General features: G+C 39.3%; 1 protein-coding gene across 1 annotated transcript in view; it reads left to right on the top strand.

The window, feature by feature from the left end:
- The window catches only part of HECW2 (HECT, C2 and WW domain containing E3 ubiquitin protein ligase 2), a 153,160-nt gene that overhangs the window by 80,364 nt on the left and 58,875 nt on the right, over window positions 1–13,921 (top strand). The window contains exons 4-5 of the mRNA XM_027636741.1: window positions 9,230–9,324; window positions 13,260–13,335. Of these exons, the coding sequence (XP_027492542.1) occupies window positions 9,230–9,324; window positions 13,260–13,335 (171 nt within the window). The remainder of the gene's footprint in view (window positions 1–9,229; window positions 9,325–13,259; window positions 13,336–13,921) is intronic.

Genomic DNA, 13,921 nt, shown 5'->3' with positions numbered 1-13,921 from the left:
ATGGACAAAATATGTAAATGAATCAATCTAAAATAATCTGGAGACTAATCACAGCATAGTAATATTGGTTGCATCCAACCTCCTGCTCTCAAACTGGGACCAACATTTGACCTGCCTGGTCAAGTGTGGTTTATGAAGCACATTACTGAAAACCCTCAAGGACAGCGATTTTGCGGATTCTGTAAGTAACCTTTTCCAGTGCTACATTATTGTCCCAGTTAAAAAGATTTCTCTGACATCCAGTATGAATGGCTATATCTTAAATTTGGGGCCATTGTCCCTTTTAAAATCTCTGATAGAATGGGAAGGAGTTGAGATAGTAACATTTACTTTGCCTCAACCTAGTCTTCACCAGACTAAACAATGACAGTTCCTTTAGCCTCTTCTCGCAGGTCATGTTTTCTCCATCCCAATCATCTTTGTAGCCCTTTGCTCTCCACTCTCCATGTTCTCTGTGCTCTTGAACCTAGGGACCCAAAACTAGACACAGTATTCCTCACCAGTACCGATGCAGAGGGGGACATTACCTTCCATTTCTCCACTGGTCACACACCTTTTAATGTATCCTGTAAGGTGGTTTGTTTTATTTGCATTGAGAACATGTGCTGGCTTGTATTCAACTTGGTAGTCATCCTGAGCCTAGTTCCTTTTCAGCAGGGCTGCAGCTTTGCAAGTCTGTTCAGAGGCTCTGGCGATGCCTGGGATTGCTCCACCCCCTGGTGTAGACACTTGCAAGCCTCTTGAACTTGGTGACATTGCTGTTGACCAGTCCTCTACCTATTGCTTATGCTCTTAGGTGTAGAGAAGCTCCAGGAGGCTGATGGAAAGCTAAGTATGGAACAAAGGTAGAGCTGGACTCCTGTCACTACAGAGTTTTCTGGATTGCAGCTGTTTTATGTTTGGAGCATGGACAGTACTTAATTGCTACCACTTATACACTGCAATACCTATATAACTGCAGTTTCCCTGCTCTACCCCTACACAAGGAGAGAGGAAGAATGTTTGCTGCAAGCCTCAGAAGCATTGAGCCAGCAATAAGGTCTGATGATACTTGTTAACAGAATTATGCTGAACAACTGCTAAGTAACCACAATAATCCTTTAGGATTTACAGTCGAAATTGGCCTAAAGTTGTCGCATCTTTTTGGCAAGAATGGGAACGTAAGTTACTAACGTTGAATGATGAGTTGTGATCAGTCAGCGTGCACAGTGTGCACTTATCCCAAAGACTTTGGATGTGGTTTTCCCCCAGCAGGGGCATTACTTATCTTTCACCAGTCACATCTCTGGAGGGTGAAATGCAGAGGATTATAGCATCACTAACAAGCCATATGCAAACAAATCTCATGCAGAAGGAGCATTTCCATTTTAATTGCGTTAATGTTAATCAGTGGGAGTCAGCTGGGTTAGGCCTAAGATTCCTTCTGCAAATTCCTTCTGCAAAAAGATTTGTATCTTTTAAGAAAAACATCTTATGCCTTAATTTGGGAAGCTGTTTTTCCGTGAGCATAATTGTAAATTTATTTATAGTTTCACCAAGGTCTGTCAAATTTTTGCTTATGTTTAAAGATAGGCCTTGGATAAGCATTTTCCTGAATTTTGTATTACTGTGTGTCCTCAGTATTGTAACTCAATGTTAAGGTCATTTAATTTATTCCTCTTAAAATCCCTCCCTGTGGATTCAGCATCTTCTGGTTTTTTTTCAAGAAAGTAACATGTAAAGGCATAGTTTGCGATCTGCTCTATTCACATCAAACAACCTGCAGAAAGGATGGGGGAGAGTCTCATCTTCATGCTAAAAACAGACATTAATTCCCCTCAAAGCATCCAAAATTAGCAAAACAAGGATGATCAAAGGAAACTCTACTTGCTTTAGACAAAAATCAACACAAAAATTCTGTAGGATCTACCCTGAGAAGGGAGAATCAAAGGAATCAACAGTGGCGTAATGAGAAATGAACTTAATGTATTCCAGAAAAACAAGCAGCCTCTGAGGGGAGTGGCTGAGTAAGGGGAGGGGGGGAAGATTATACAGAGGAGAAGGAAAATACTTGCAAAATACAAAGTCCAGTTCACTATCACGAACAGCTGGTGTCCTTAAGCTGTCACCTCGAGACACAGTGAGTGGCTCTGAACTGCAGGTGCTCCTCTTTTTTTTTCCCTGGGGAAGGAGAAGAAGTGCTGTATAGGCATGAAAGGGAACTCAGTCATCTTAGAGATTCAGGAAGGTGAATCTGAGAATCAATATGCTTTATATGCTCTTTCCTTACATAGTAGAGGTGGCTTTCAAACATCCTGCTCTGAGGCTTGCTAAAATGTGAGGGAAGGAAAACAGTGACTCGCTAGATGGCTCCCTCAAGTTTTTTGCCCTGTAAACTACATAAGGATTGCTAAACACAACTGTAGAGTTTTCATCCTTCTCTTGTAAAAAGAAACAGGTTCAAGGAGTATTATTCTGAACAGGTGGCAATAGTGTGCAACACAGTTGCAACACAGTTTAATGCTTTTGCATTTGGTATGATCATCTGGTATTTAGCGTGGCATCAGGCTGTTCAGGTCTCCCTTCCTTGGGATGTCAGGGGCTCCCTTGGGAAATTTTAATGGAGACAGAGATGATGGTGATGTTATTCCTTATGGAGAACAGAGCTAGCAGAAAGATGGAGTGAAATGATCCATAAGAAGGCTGGAGATAGGAAAAAATATATGAAAGGAAGCTAGAGTTTTACTTAGGACTAGTTGATAACAGCTGCTGTTCATTCATAATCTGCAGTTTCTAAGTCAGTTTTCTGCAATATGGGGAAGGAGAGGTTGTGTTGGAGATGCCGTGGGAGGGAGGAGATTCAGTATAGTACAGTCACTGCCACACAAGAGGTAACTGTTGCTTATGTATTTCCATATGTGTTGTGCCCAGAAGTTAAAGGCTGCACATGTTCTAGTAGGTAAAACAGGCCAGGAGCTATTTTCTGCAGCTGTGAGCAAGTGCCATTGTTACTTGCAGCCATGCAGCCACCCCTTCCCCTGTGTCAGGGGTCACCACTCCACAGTATGTATGGTTGTGTGCTCATGCTTGAGTCTCTGCCATGGTCCTGCTTGGTTTATTAATATGGGCTTAGGCCAAGGGCCTGCTTTGAGACTGTGTTGGCCTTGTTAATTACAGTATCCACAAGAAACACCTTCACATACTTTCCCTTTGTTGTTATTTATAACCTCTGATGTCATAGTCATTACCGTGAGTAGAATAGAAATATATTGATTTGCATGTATTTTCTCTACCAATGCTATGGCTTTATGTCTTGAGCAGTAATCCAGAGTGGCAGCTGTTGGGATTTATCCAGAGACTGCCAGTCTTGTCACATCAATCATTTCCAAATCACCCCTGGGATGTTTGTGGTTAAATTACTTCTGGTGCCACAATGTGATACTTGGATGCAGTGACTGCACAGATGCTGTGTGTTTTGTGTTTAAAATCTCATAGAATCAGAGAGTAGTTTGGGTTGGAAGGGACCCTTAAAGGTCTCTAGTCCAATCCCACTCCAATGAGCAGGAACATCTTCAACTGCATCAGGTTGCTCAGAGCCCCATCCAACCTGACCTTGAATGTTTCCAGGGATGGGGCACCTATCGCCCCACTGTGCCAGTGTTTCACTACTCTCACTATATAAAGTTTCTTCCTTACATGTAGCCTAAATCTACCCTCCTTTTGTTTAAAACCACTGCCCCTTGTCCTATCACAACAGACACTGCTAAAAAGTTTGTCCCCATCTTTTTAATAAGCTCCCTTCAAGTACTGAAAGGCTGCAATGTGTTCTCCTCGGAACCTCCTCTTCTCCAGACTGAACAAACCCAACTCTCTCAGCCTGTATTGTTAGGAGAGGTGCTCCATCCCTCTAATCACCTTGGTGGCCTCCTCTGGACCTGCATGAGTAGACTATGAGATATGTTCAGAAAATGTGGTAATATGTGGTTTTGTGAGGAGTATTCAGTCCCTATTTCCATGAAATTGTAACTTTTGCAGAAATAGTGTATGAGGACTGGAATTGCAATACTTTGTAGCTAGCAGAGCAGACTCACAGCTCTCTTTTTTGTAAAAAGCTGATAGATATCAAAGGGAAAAAATATAAATTAAATAATTGAACTTTATATACTTTTAGCTTTTAAGGGCTGCTGTACAGAGTTGTTACTAGAGGTATGAACAGTGTTTATGTTTTATTAATGGTTATGACCAAAATGGTCAATATCAGTGAATGTTCTATGAATGTAATTCATTACTTTTATCCAATCTTTGTTTTTTACCATTTAAATTAAATTCCGTAAAGGTCATGGTTTTCTCACATGGAATTGTTCTGTGCCTGGAACATTCATCTGTGTAGTGCCCTGCAACCAGTGCCCTTTCAGTGTTCTATCTGGGGACTCAGGGTTATTGTCCCTACTCTATTTATAAACATATTCACTCAGTTAGAAATACTTCTGTTATTCTTCTGCTGTTTTTGTCTGTTGTCTCTTAACAGCTATTTTTGAGTATCACAACTGAAACAGGATCAAGTCTTGTATTTTTTACATTCGTGGCAAGCCTTGTTGACTTCCTTAAGGACATAATACCCCCAGTGTTTTTTTTAAAGTTTAGACTATAATTAAATGCTTTGCCAAATTAGAGCAGAACAGTCAGTGCTCATGGCTGTAAATGAGGATGTCTCAGAGTGATGGCAAAGTGAGTGGGGCTGGCAGGGATAGGTAAACTCTGTTACCTCCCATTTGTCCAAGTAGTTTCCTTTGAAGCAGTTTAGATGGAGAGACCACCGGGACATAAGCATTTTCTGTTATTGATCCTAATTTATCTAAAAAGCTTTCTGTAAGTCTGCTCAACTCACTTTTTAGGTGGTTTTCTTATCATTCCTTTTGTAAAACAAATTCTGTGATACACCTGCTGAGAGAGATGGCAACTACCTGGAGGCAGCCAGCTTTGGCCCTTGCATTCTGCTGGTGTGTTTGTTACTGCCCAGTAGGAAGTAATTGAAAATGTACATGCTTAAAGTGATGCAGAGAAGAGAATGCTAAATGTCCAAGCAAAATGTAGAGTTTGCTGAACTGTCACTGTTGCTAAGGAAAAGAAATTCAATTGGCAGGACATGCAGAGCACTTCAGCATTCCTGCAGTTGTCTGTGAGGTGTTGGATTTCAGATGGGAGACAAATAGGATTTAACACTGTCCCTTTTCCGTGGATTACATCTCCTTTTATAGCTTTGTAAAGCCTGAATGTGAGCAACTTAATTTGTTCTAGTGGCAAAGTTTTCTTAAATAAGTTTCGCAGAACATGCTCTCTTATTTTTCTGATGAGTTCATGTGCTGTCGGCTTTTTCCTCATTGAATGTTGGAGGAGATATGTCTCTATCTGCGGAGAACCACAGGTTCAGCCTAAGTAGGTTCTGGGCATCTGGGCAGCTGCAATGTCCAGGAAATATTAGCTGCTGACCAGGTTCCATACAGTTAACTGGGAGTGCTGTTGGCCTCCACAGACTGTTGTAACCCAACTAGGATTGGACTTGTCTTTTGGAGGTGTCTCTGCCCATCCCTTCTCAATGCAGTGTGATTCCACTTCCAGTATGAGCGTTTCATTTGACTAGGATCTGTCTGGAGCAAACTGTTCTTACAGCAAACACATTTGCTTTCCTGCATTATCAGTCTTCTGGAAAGAGTGCATTCTTCTAGGATTATGTTCATGTGTTTATGTATTCTTAGTATCTTTGTTTCACAAAGCATTATTTTGATGGGCAAAGGTAAAGTATTAACGGCAGTAAAAAACCAGTTAAAGTGGGGAACTTTGGGGAATTAGTGATGTTTTAAAAGCAAGCTATTATTTAGTGTAAACTGATCTCTTTATTATTGAAGAGTCAAGAGTATATGGTCCATGGAGGGAACAGCGCTGTAATTTTATGCAGAAGTTCTTTTGAAATTCAAATGTCAGTGTTGGAGTCCCAGAAACCTTTACTGATTCCAACATTTTTATGTAATAGACCTGAGCTATAAAACTATGGTTATAAGATGATAACAGCTATTAGCTTATAAAGAAGGGGATTATGGTTGTACAGAGTGTTGTGATTAATGATCATATAGATCACTTTTTATACGGCCGTGTGATAATTTTTAAAGAATTATAGATCCCCCAATTTCCTTTTTGGCTTATTTTTAAATGAAGATGGAATTTATTGTGGTCTGTATGATGTCTAGAGGAATGTCAATTACAACAGGGCACATGTAGTATCAAGAATAGAGTAATTTCCACACCACGACCCACCCACCTGAATGAAAATATTTTTGTGTTCTGAAATGTCATACTTAGTTTAGTGATACAACAAAAGGTCCTGTGGTCAGGTACAAATGTCTCTCCTTTGCTGGGTTTACTATTAACTTTTCATTAAGGATCGCATACAAAGCAATTTAATTAACCTGTTGAGGAGGAAAAAGTAGGTTAAAAAAAGAGAAGTGCCAGTTTTCGCCTGAAGGAAACACATGAAAGCAAGGTGACAGGAGAAATAAAAGAAACTGGGAAAAACACTGTCAGTGACTCACATGCTAACGTGCATTTATAGTATGCGACAGTTCAGAGGAAGCCTGTGTATTACTGTGGTATTGAACTCAACTCTCAAAGCATTGAAGTTCTATTTGCAGATAACTGAATTTACTGTTTCTGAAGAGGTCTGTATATTTATGGGGCCTTAGAACACCTCTCAGTTTATCACCTGTAACAGCCACAGATACCTATTTTCAATATATCTGGAGCTCAGGAATCCACCAGTCATCAAGAAAAACCTCTCCTAATCAACTTTTTGTTCTGATAACACAGTACAAGACATCAAAAAGCTAGATTCTTAGCTGCTTTGAACTGACAGGGCTCCTCTGAGATTTCTTCTTCTGTTAACATTAACTGCAGTTTCTAGCATTGATGGCCATGAAAAAGAATCACTTAGCTGCCTCTTATCCTATGATGGATTTATATTATTGCTGTGTATAAGATCCAGTCTTCAAAAAGCCCACGTTCACTTTGACAACATCTGCATGTATGTGGTGGGTAGCTTATTTTTCAATTTTGTGCTGAATTTCAAGCTCGGCTTCTCCTGTGTTAATCCCATTGACACAATGCAAACAGCAGATCTGTTGTTCCCCTTGTAGTGCTTTATAAAGCCCAAACTAAATCAGTGCTGCTTCTGTTGGGAAGTGGGAGAAAAAGTCTCCATGTTGTGTTTTTAAGTGCTCTACTCTTTCTAAATATTTCTAGCAATTAGTCCTGAAGTTTGATTGTTTTTGTTTGTTGGTTTGTTTTGGTTTGTTTTCTTTGTTTGTGTTTGTTTGGGTTTTAATTTAGCATATCTGAAAGGGATAGTCAGATCTATTTCTTGACTCAAACGTTGTTTTCTTCTATCACCAGCCATATACAGCTATTGAAAAGTACTGTATGCTTGTAGAAGTCATTGAGGGAAAGAAATATGAGGATTCAAAACTTGTAGCATTGCATTTCAGCCTTCAGATGAATGTACCTGTCAGTGTAGTGAGAATAGCTGTCCACCCTCACATTACGGACTGTCTATGGATAGAACCAGCAGCTGATAACCTGTCCATTGCTGGGTTCCGTTCAGAAGTGATGAACTGAAGGAAGATAGTCAGTGACAGCAGACTGGATAAAGGGCAGCTCCAGAAACTCTCTGAAAAATAAACCTTAGGCTGCAATGAAAGTAAGCAACGTAGCTGGAAATTGAAAGTCTTGGTGGAATAGTTTATTGTCTTACTATGCTTTCGTGTAGTCATAATATGTTCTCAGTGTGAATAAGAGGTGCTCCAGACTTGAGTTCTAGTTACTTAATATGTGCATTTTACAGTGGAGAGTAACACTTGGTATAAATCCTGTCAAATTTTGTAAGTGCTGAAACTTCAGTTTTGTGCGAGCTAGAAGTTCTTGTGTATCAGTCTAGATACAAGCATTGTTGGTAGATCAACAGAATTGCTCAGTTTAGAAAGAAACTGCAGGTCCTGAGCCATAACTTTTAGGTTTGATAAACCTTTTACAGGTGATCAGAAATCCTGTCTGCATTTTGAATTTTACTGTAAAGCTTGTGGTAAATAGAGCATGTTTTTTTTGTGTGTGTGAACTCATCTGTGAGGAGGAGGAAGTGGGATCAGCAGCTCCTCCACCTCCTGATTCCCTGGAGGCACTGTCAGACTCCTTTGAAGAGTTGTTCTGAGGTGTCTCCTTTTTGTTCTGGGAGGAAGATAATAAATAAATGTTGATCTGTAACTGCAGCAAATTTAAAAATAAATAATCCTTTTTGGCTGAGCAGGCTTGCAGGGTGGGTTTCTGATGCTTTTGAGTAGGGATAAGTAGTATTTTATTTTGCAGTGATGAAATACCTCAACCGTCAAGGAATCATACCATATGTATCTCAAAACCTTATACAAAATATTGCACTTTTGTACTTCAGGGCTACCAACATATTGTTAAACCAAGCAGAGGAATTGAACTGCCAAGACTTTCATACACATCCTCTGGTCTGTCTGAACTGGCTGCTGTAATTCCTGCCTGCCTGTGGCCATTGCTGTCTGCCTGTGGCCATTTCTGTACCCAGAGGTAAACCCTCATCAACCTCACACAGAAGAGTTATCCCAATGGAGAAGGAAAACAGACATTGTTCCAGATAGGGAAAATCCCACAGGATCAAGGGCAGCCGTAATTATAGCTGTTCTGCTTGGCTGGAAGAATGCAGAGGAACAACAGGGGAGGTCAGGCTTCAGTTAAACATAATACTCTTTTGTGTGCCCTATATGCAGTTTAGCAAACAAAATTTTATTCAGTGGGACCAGAAACATGGTACAAGGTTTACCCTTCCTGTGTTCCAATATATAAAGTGCTTCCAGCTTCCTTCAGATATATGTCATGTTCTTCCAAAGTCCTACAAAACTGTCCTAGTGGCAAATGTCTTGGTACTCCTTTTCTGAGGCTGATGATATTGATATAGCAGCAGAAATACAAGTTGAAGAATTAGCTAAGTTACACTTTTGGTCTGTTAAGTAACAGGAGGACCCAACACACAAAGAAGAGATAACCAGCAGCTCTATTTTTGTTTTCCTGTTGAAGTATTTCTGAAGATGGATCGCTGAACGATCCATCTGAATGATCATTGTTGTTCTTTTGCCTAGGATCGGTTATGAAGTGTTTAATGTGGCTTTTGTTTTATTTTCAGCTGAAATAAAGATCTGTTTTAAATACTACCATGGTGTTAGTGGAGCCCTCCGAGCTACTACTCCATGTATCACTGTGAAAAACCCTGCTGTGATGGTAAGTTTAACCTGTTTGCTCATTGTATTTGTATAAGATGATAGTGTTATCGGTCAAACAAACCTATCAATGTAAGTCTCCCGGTCTTACCATTGACAGAAATTTTTTTTGAAAAAAATGTCACAAAATTTACAAAAGCTGGGAAATGCCTTTCATGGTTTTGTATTGCTCATAGTAAAGTAACAGTAAAACGTCGCTGAGCTTAACTGAGCTCTATTATGCTAAGAATTTGATTTTACATGCTTCCAGTTTTCATGCTTACAGTTTGCTGTAACTTAACACCATAATAGAAGTTTTTCACACTGGTTATATAACTGAAACTGAATCTGTATCCAAAATCTCCATTTCTCCTTATTTGTTAATATTAATAATGAAACAGTTGCTGAGATAGCAATTGTCAGTGTAAATGAAACTGGACAAAACTCTGCTCTTGTAAAAGTCACTGAATTTTTTGAGTGTTCATATACCACTGAAATTTAGTAATTCCCTGATTATCAAGAAGTATTGTCTTACTGTGCTTTTGTTATGAGACTTGTTCTTCTGAAACACTAAAAGTTTTAGAGGAGTTTTTTTAGTTGTTTAAATAAGTAGTGGAAGAAAAGCCTTTCAGACTTGTATCACAGTGCTTTTGATGGAAGTGATTTATCTAACAGGTTAGCTCTTCAGATGACATCAAGTTTCACAGTGCAATTGATTCATTGATATTAGCTGCCAAATATTTAAGGTCATATCTGTCAGGATGGTGTCCTGACAACTGCAGTGTTGAAGGTACAGCAGAGCACAAGTTATTCAGAGTGAATAACTTTTATTCTGAACTCATGCTTTTTCAACAGGTGCATGCTATGGCTATGTGATACTGTGTGTGCTACACTAGACTTGATATCTCAATATACCAAATGTGTGTGTTTTTTCTCTTAGAATTACAAATGTAGGTGACAACATCATTTAATTTTCAGATCTTTTTCAGATCTGACTATGAATAATATAGTTTCACAGCAGGCATATGAACTCTTGCTATTTTACAGAAGAAAATGTGCTGTAGTGAATGAGCTTGACAGCTACTGTCTTTAATATCAATTTATAAACTGAAGACAGTAAGGGAGTCTTATTTTGAACAAGGGAAAAAGTGCGTCTCAAAATAACCCTTGAAATGGGCTGCATGCTGCACTGTATCATTACTGAGAAGCAGAGTGAGTATACTGAATGGAGAAACCATTTGAACTTGTGTATTTTCTTGATCTTATCATGCAAGCTCACAGTAGTTTTGAAGTTCATTGAACAAAAGGACCTCTGAACTTCTGTCACCTGAATATGCACTTATTTACTTGGTAGCTATGTGAAGATTTGTCTTTCAGAGTCATTGGTCAATCTTGAAGGCTTTTACCAGCTGTTGCTGTTTAAATTTCTTTCCTTTGAAAAGTAACTCAGGATCCTGGCTATTGTACAGAATTTACACACCTGCTAGAAGAGCTAATTTAACATAAATGTTTTTGTTTGCATTAACAGTACAGACTTCCAGTAATAGTGGAATAGTGTTAGTTTCCCTGATGAGAATGTTGTATGACAGTTCAGATGATACTTCCTAAAAATGTCTTTTGGGTTAGATATACATAAGCATACCTATTGTTGAATATTAATACCTCACACTGTTTTTGTGGTTTTGGTGTTGAGCTTAAGCACTGTGCAGTGGACAATACCGGTTGTGTCTGTTGTTACAGAAATGCTGTTTGGGAAAGTGGAAAGAGAGTCATGGCATTCCCCCTCCCATTTTTTAAGCTGCAATAAATTACCTCCTTACTTGGATCATTCTGTGTTTTTGGTTTACATGGGAGATATGGCTCAGTGGGAGATATATTTCTGGATGTTCTCATACTGATGGTGCATCACACCAGGCATTTCAGTCCATCATATTATTGGATAAGCAACTAACATTCTATTGTGTTCGTTTGAACCAATAGATAGAAGGCCTGATTGAGTGGTCAGAAACACTGTGTTACACTAGATAAGGTAGTCTTTGTGTGCAAAACTCTGAGCATGTATGCTGTCATGAAATCTTTTACTTGGCGCAGAAAAATTGAAATTGCTGTTCAGATCATAATGAAACAGGAAAAGGTTATATAGGGAAACCATGGAAGTGCTAGAGAACACTGTTACCATTCCTTTTATTACAGCTGAATTGTGCACAAATCCTATTTTCTATAAAGTGAAGTCATGATTAGTAATGTAAATTATATGGAGCAAGAGGTAGCTTGGAAAAGAGGTGTAAAAAGAGAAAGAGGGATAGAATGAGGAAGGCCTTTTTTGTTCATGGGTAATGTTTTTAACCAGAAAACAGTGTGTGCTAAAATAAGCCCAAAAGAATAAACTGGAATACATGGAATTCCTCTGGCCTTACGTGGACAGCATCACTATCACAGTGGGATGCACCCCTTGCTGCTTCCAGGGTGTCTGTCTGTAGATGAGGGGACACTGATCCAGCTGGAATTAACCCATTGCTTTTGATGCCCTCATAATTTTACTGCCACCTGTCACTGCTTATGCATCCATATAAAATCACTGGCAGAATAATGTCATGCTGGGTGGGAAAGGGATAGTTTTGAGCACTCTGGCGAGACACATCTTGCCCTGGGAATGAGAAGTGCATGATGAAGCCAGTGAGGAAAGGAAATGGGCTGGTTGGTGGGTGGCAACACTTGCTGGCGCGGTGTGTTCCCTCACAAGAGCACTGAGGCCCGTGGGGATGTCAGGCATCAACGTCATTGCAGTTTCTTCATCACTTTGACTGCTTGTTACATGTGAAGTATTTGACTTTTTTAGTGGGAAAAAACTGCACATTTTCTAATTCCTGTGAAATTCCAATGTGCTTGCTGATCATAGTGGGAAGTATGTGAAAGCTAATAATATTAAATAGCTTAAAGCAATATAAAAAGGAATGATTACACGTTCAGTTAATGCAAAGCGGCTTCCCTGCGGCTTCCACGGCTCCAGAATCATTTATCCATCTGGTAATTTCAAACCACTGTTCAGCTGCTCAGGGCTGCCTTACATACTCCATCTATGCACATAGGTGTGTGAATTTTTATTCAGCTTAATTTATTTAATCTTTCTATGGATCACATGACTCTGTTCTATCACTGGTATTAATCCCCAGTGCTGTGTTTGGCTGAAACTTTTTCTGTGTCACCTCTTCTGCCTAGGAATGAGTGCAGTGCCTGCCTGGGGAACCATTTGTCTTTAAAGATAGCTCCATTGATGTCTCCATGATAGATTATTCAACTGGATGCACATCTCCTCTGTCTTGAAAGACAAATTCTTCTGCTAGTTGAAAGAGATAGACATTAATACATGACTTTTTATTCTGAAGTAGTGCTTTACCTAGCAAGGGATTTCAGTAGAAACCAAACCTGAAAATCTGTGAAGCATAAGCTTTTAGACCATGTTTATATTTAGATATCTGATGCGCTTTTCTCTTTAAGAGGAGCTTTTGTTCACAGATCTGAAGGCTTTTGTTAGTCTCTCTTTGATCTCTTTGCTTTTTTTTGTTGCACACTAAATTATCTATTTGTGGAAAGTGACAGAAGTTCCATATGCTGTCACTGGCCAGCTCAGTGCTTTGGTATGTATTGAAAATCCATACTGTTTTTCTTATTTTACAAAAGGGAAACTTGTAAAAAAGTGCAGGTTTTTTCTGATTAATAGTGTCTGCATGTGTATTAGTCTGTACGTGTCCTGTTTGGAAGATTTGAGCTACTGGTGTATTATCACTTTGTGGCATAAATAATAGATATTTTGCTATAAACAAATGCTGTAGCTGAGCCTGTCTGTGGTAATAGGCAGTAGTTTGTCAGATCCTTCCCTGGCATGCTACCTAAAACTGCCTTATCATCCTCAAGCATGTACAAAGCAGATGAAAACTTTTTTTTGCTCCTCTTCAGATGGGAGTAGAAGGCACGGATGAAGGTGCTTCTGGAGCCCAGCACTCTAGGAAGTTAGTCAGCTTTACCCTATCAGGTAAGAAACAACACTACTCTGTGTTTTACAAATTATTGTTAAAAAAGAAAGTAAATTGCTGTTCTAAATAACGTCAAAGACGGAACTCTTTTCTTCATTAGCCTCTGTAGGAGCACACTCTAGTGGCTTGAAAGGTGTCGTTTCTTTAAAACTTCTGTTTGTTGAAAACCAACCAGAATCACAGATCTCCAGGAGTGAAAGAAATGGATTTGATGGATCCCAGCATGAAAAATTTAGAGAAATTTCCAGTTTTGCACATGGGACAGTTCCTCTCAGATTGAAGAGTGGAAAACATAACCTCTAACTAAAATGCAAGCTGGTTCCATCACTTTAAAAAAACCAGTAGCTGCAAATGGTGGTTTAGAAAGGAAAAAAAAAACTTTACTTGTAACAGAGCTAAGCTGTCACTACAGAGAAATAGCTGTAGGGGTGCAGTCTACCAGCTTCACTTGTTTTGATTAACACTTTATTCCAGGGAAGTCTTGTGTGAGACTAAAGCATGTTCAGCTTGAGCAAAGTCAGATGAAATTTGCTTCTGAATCTTGAAGAGCTGACAATGAAAACATTTAGAGATAGTAGAGGTAGA

The sequence above is a fragment of the Corapipo altera genome, unplaced genomic scaffold (assembly GCF_003945725.1).
Source record: "Corapipo altera isolate COAL_440 unplaced genomic scaffold, ASM394572v1 45, whole genome shotgun sequence".
Classification (NCBI taxonomy): Eukaryota; Metazoa; Chordata; class Aves; order Passeriformes; family Pipridae; genus Corapipo; species Corapipo altera.
Note: the sequence above shows the minus strand (reverse complement) of the source record. Positions and strands in the feature narration are given on the sequence as shown.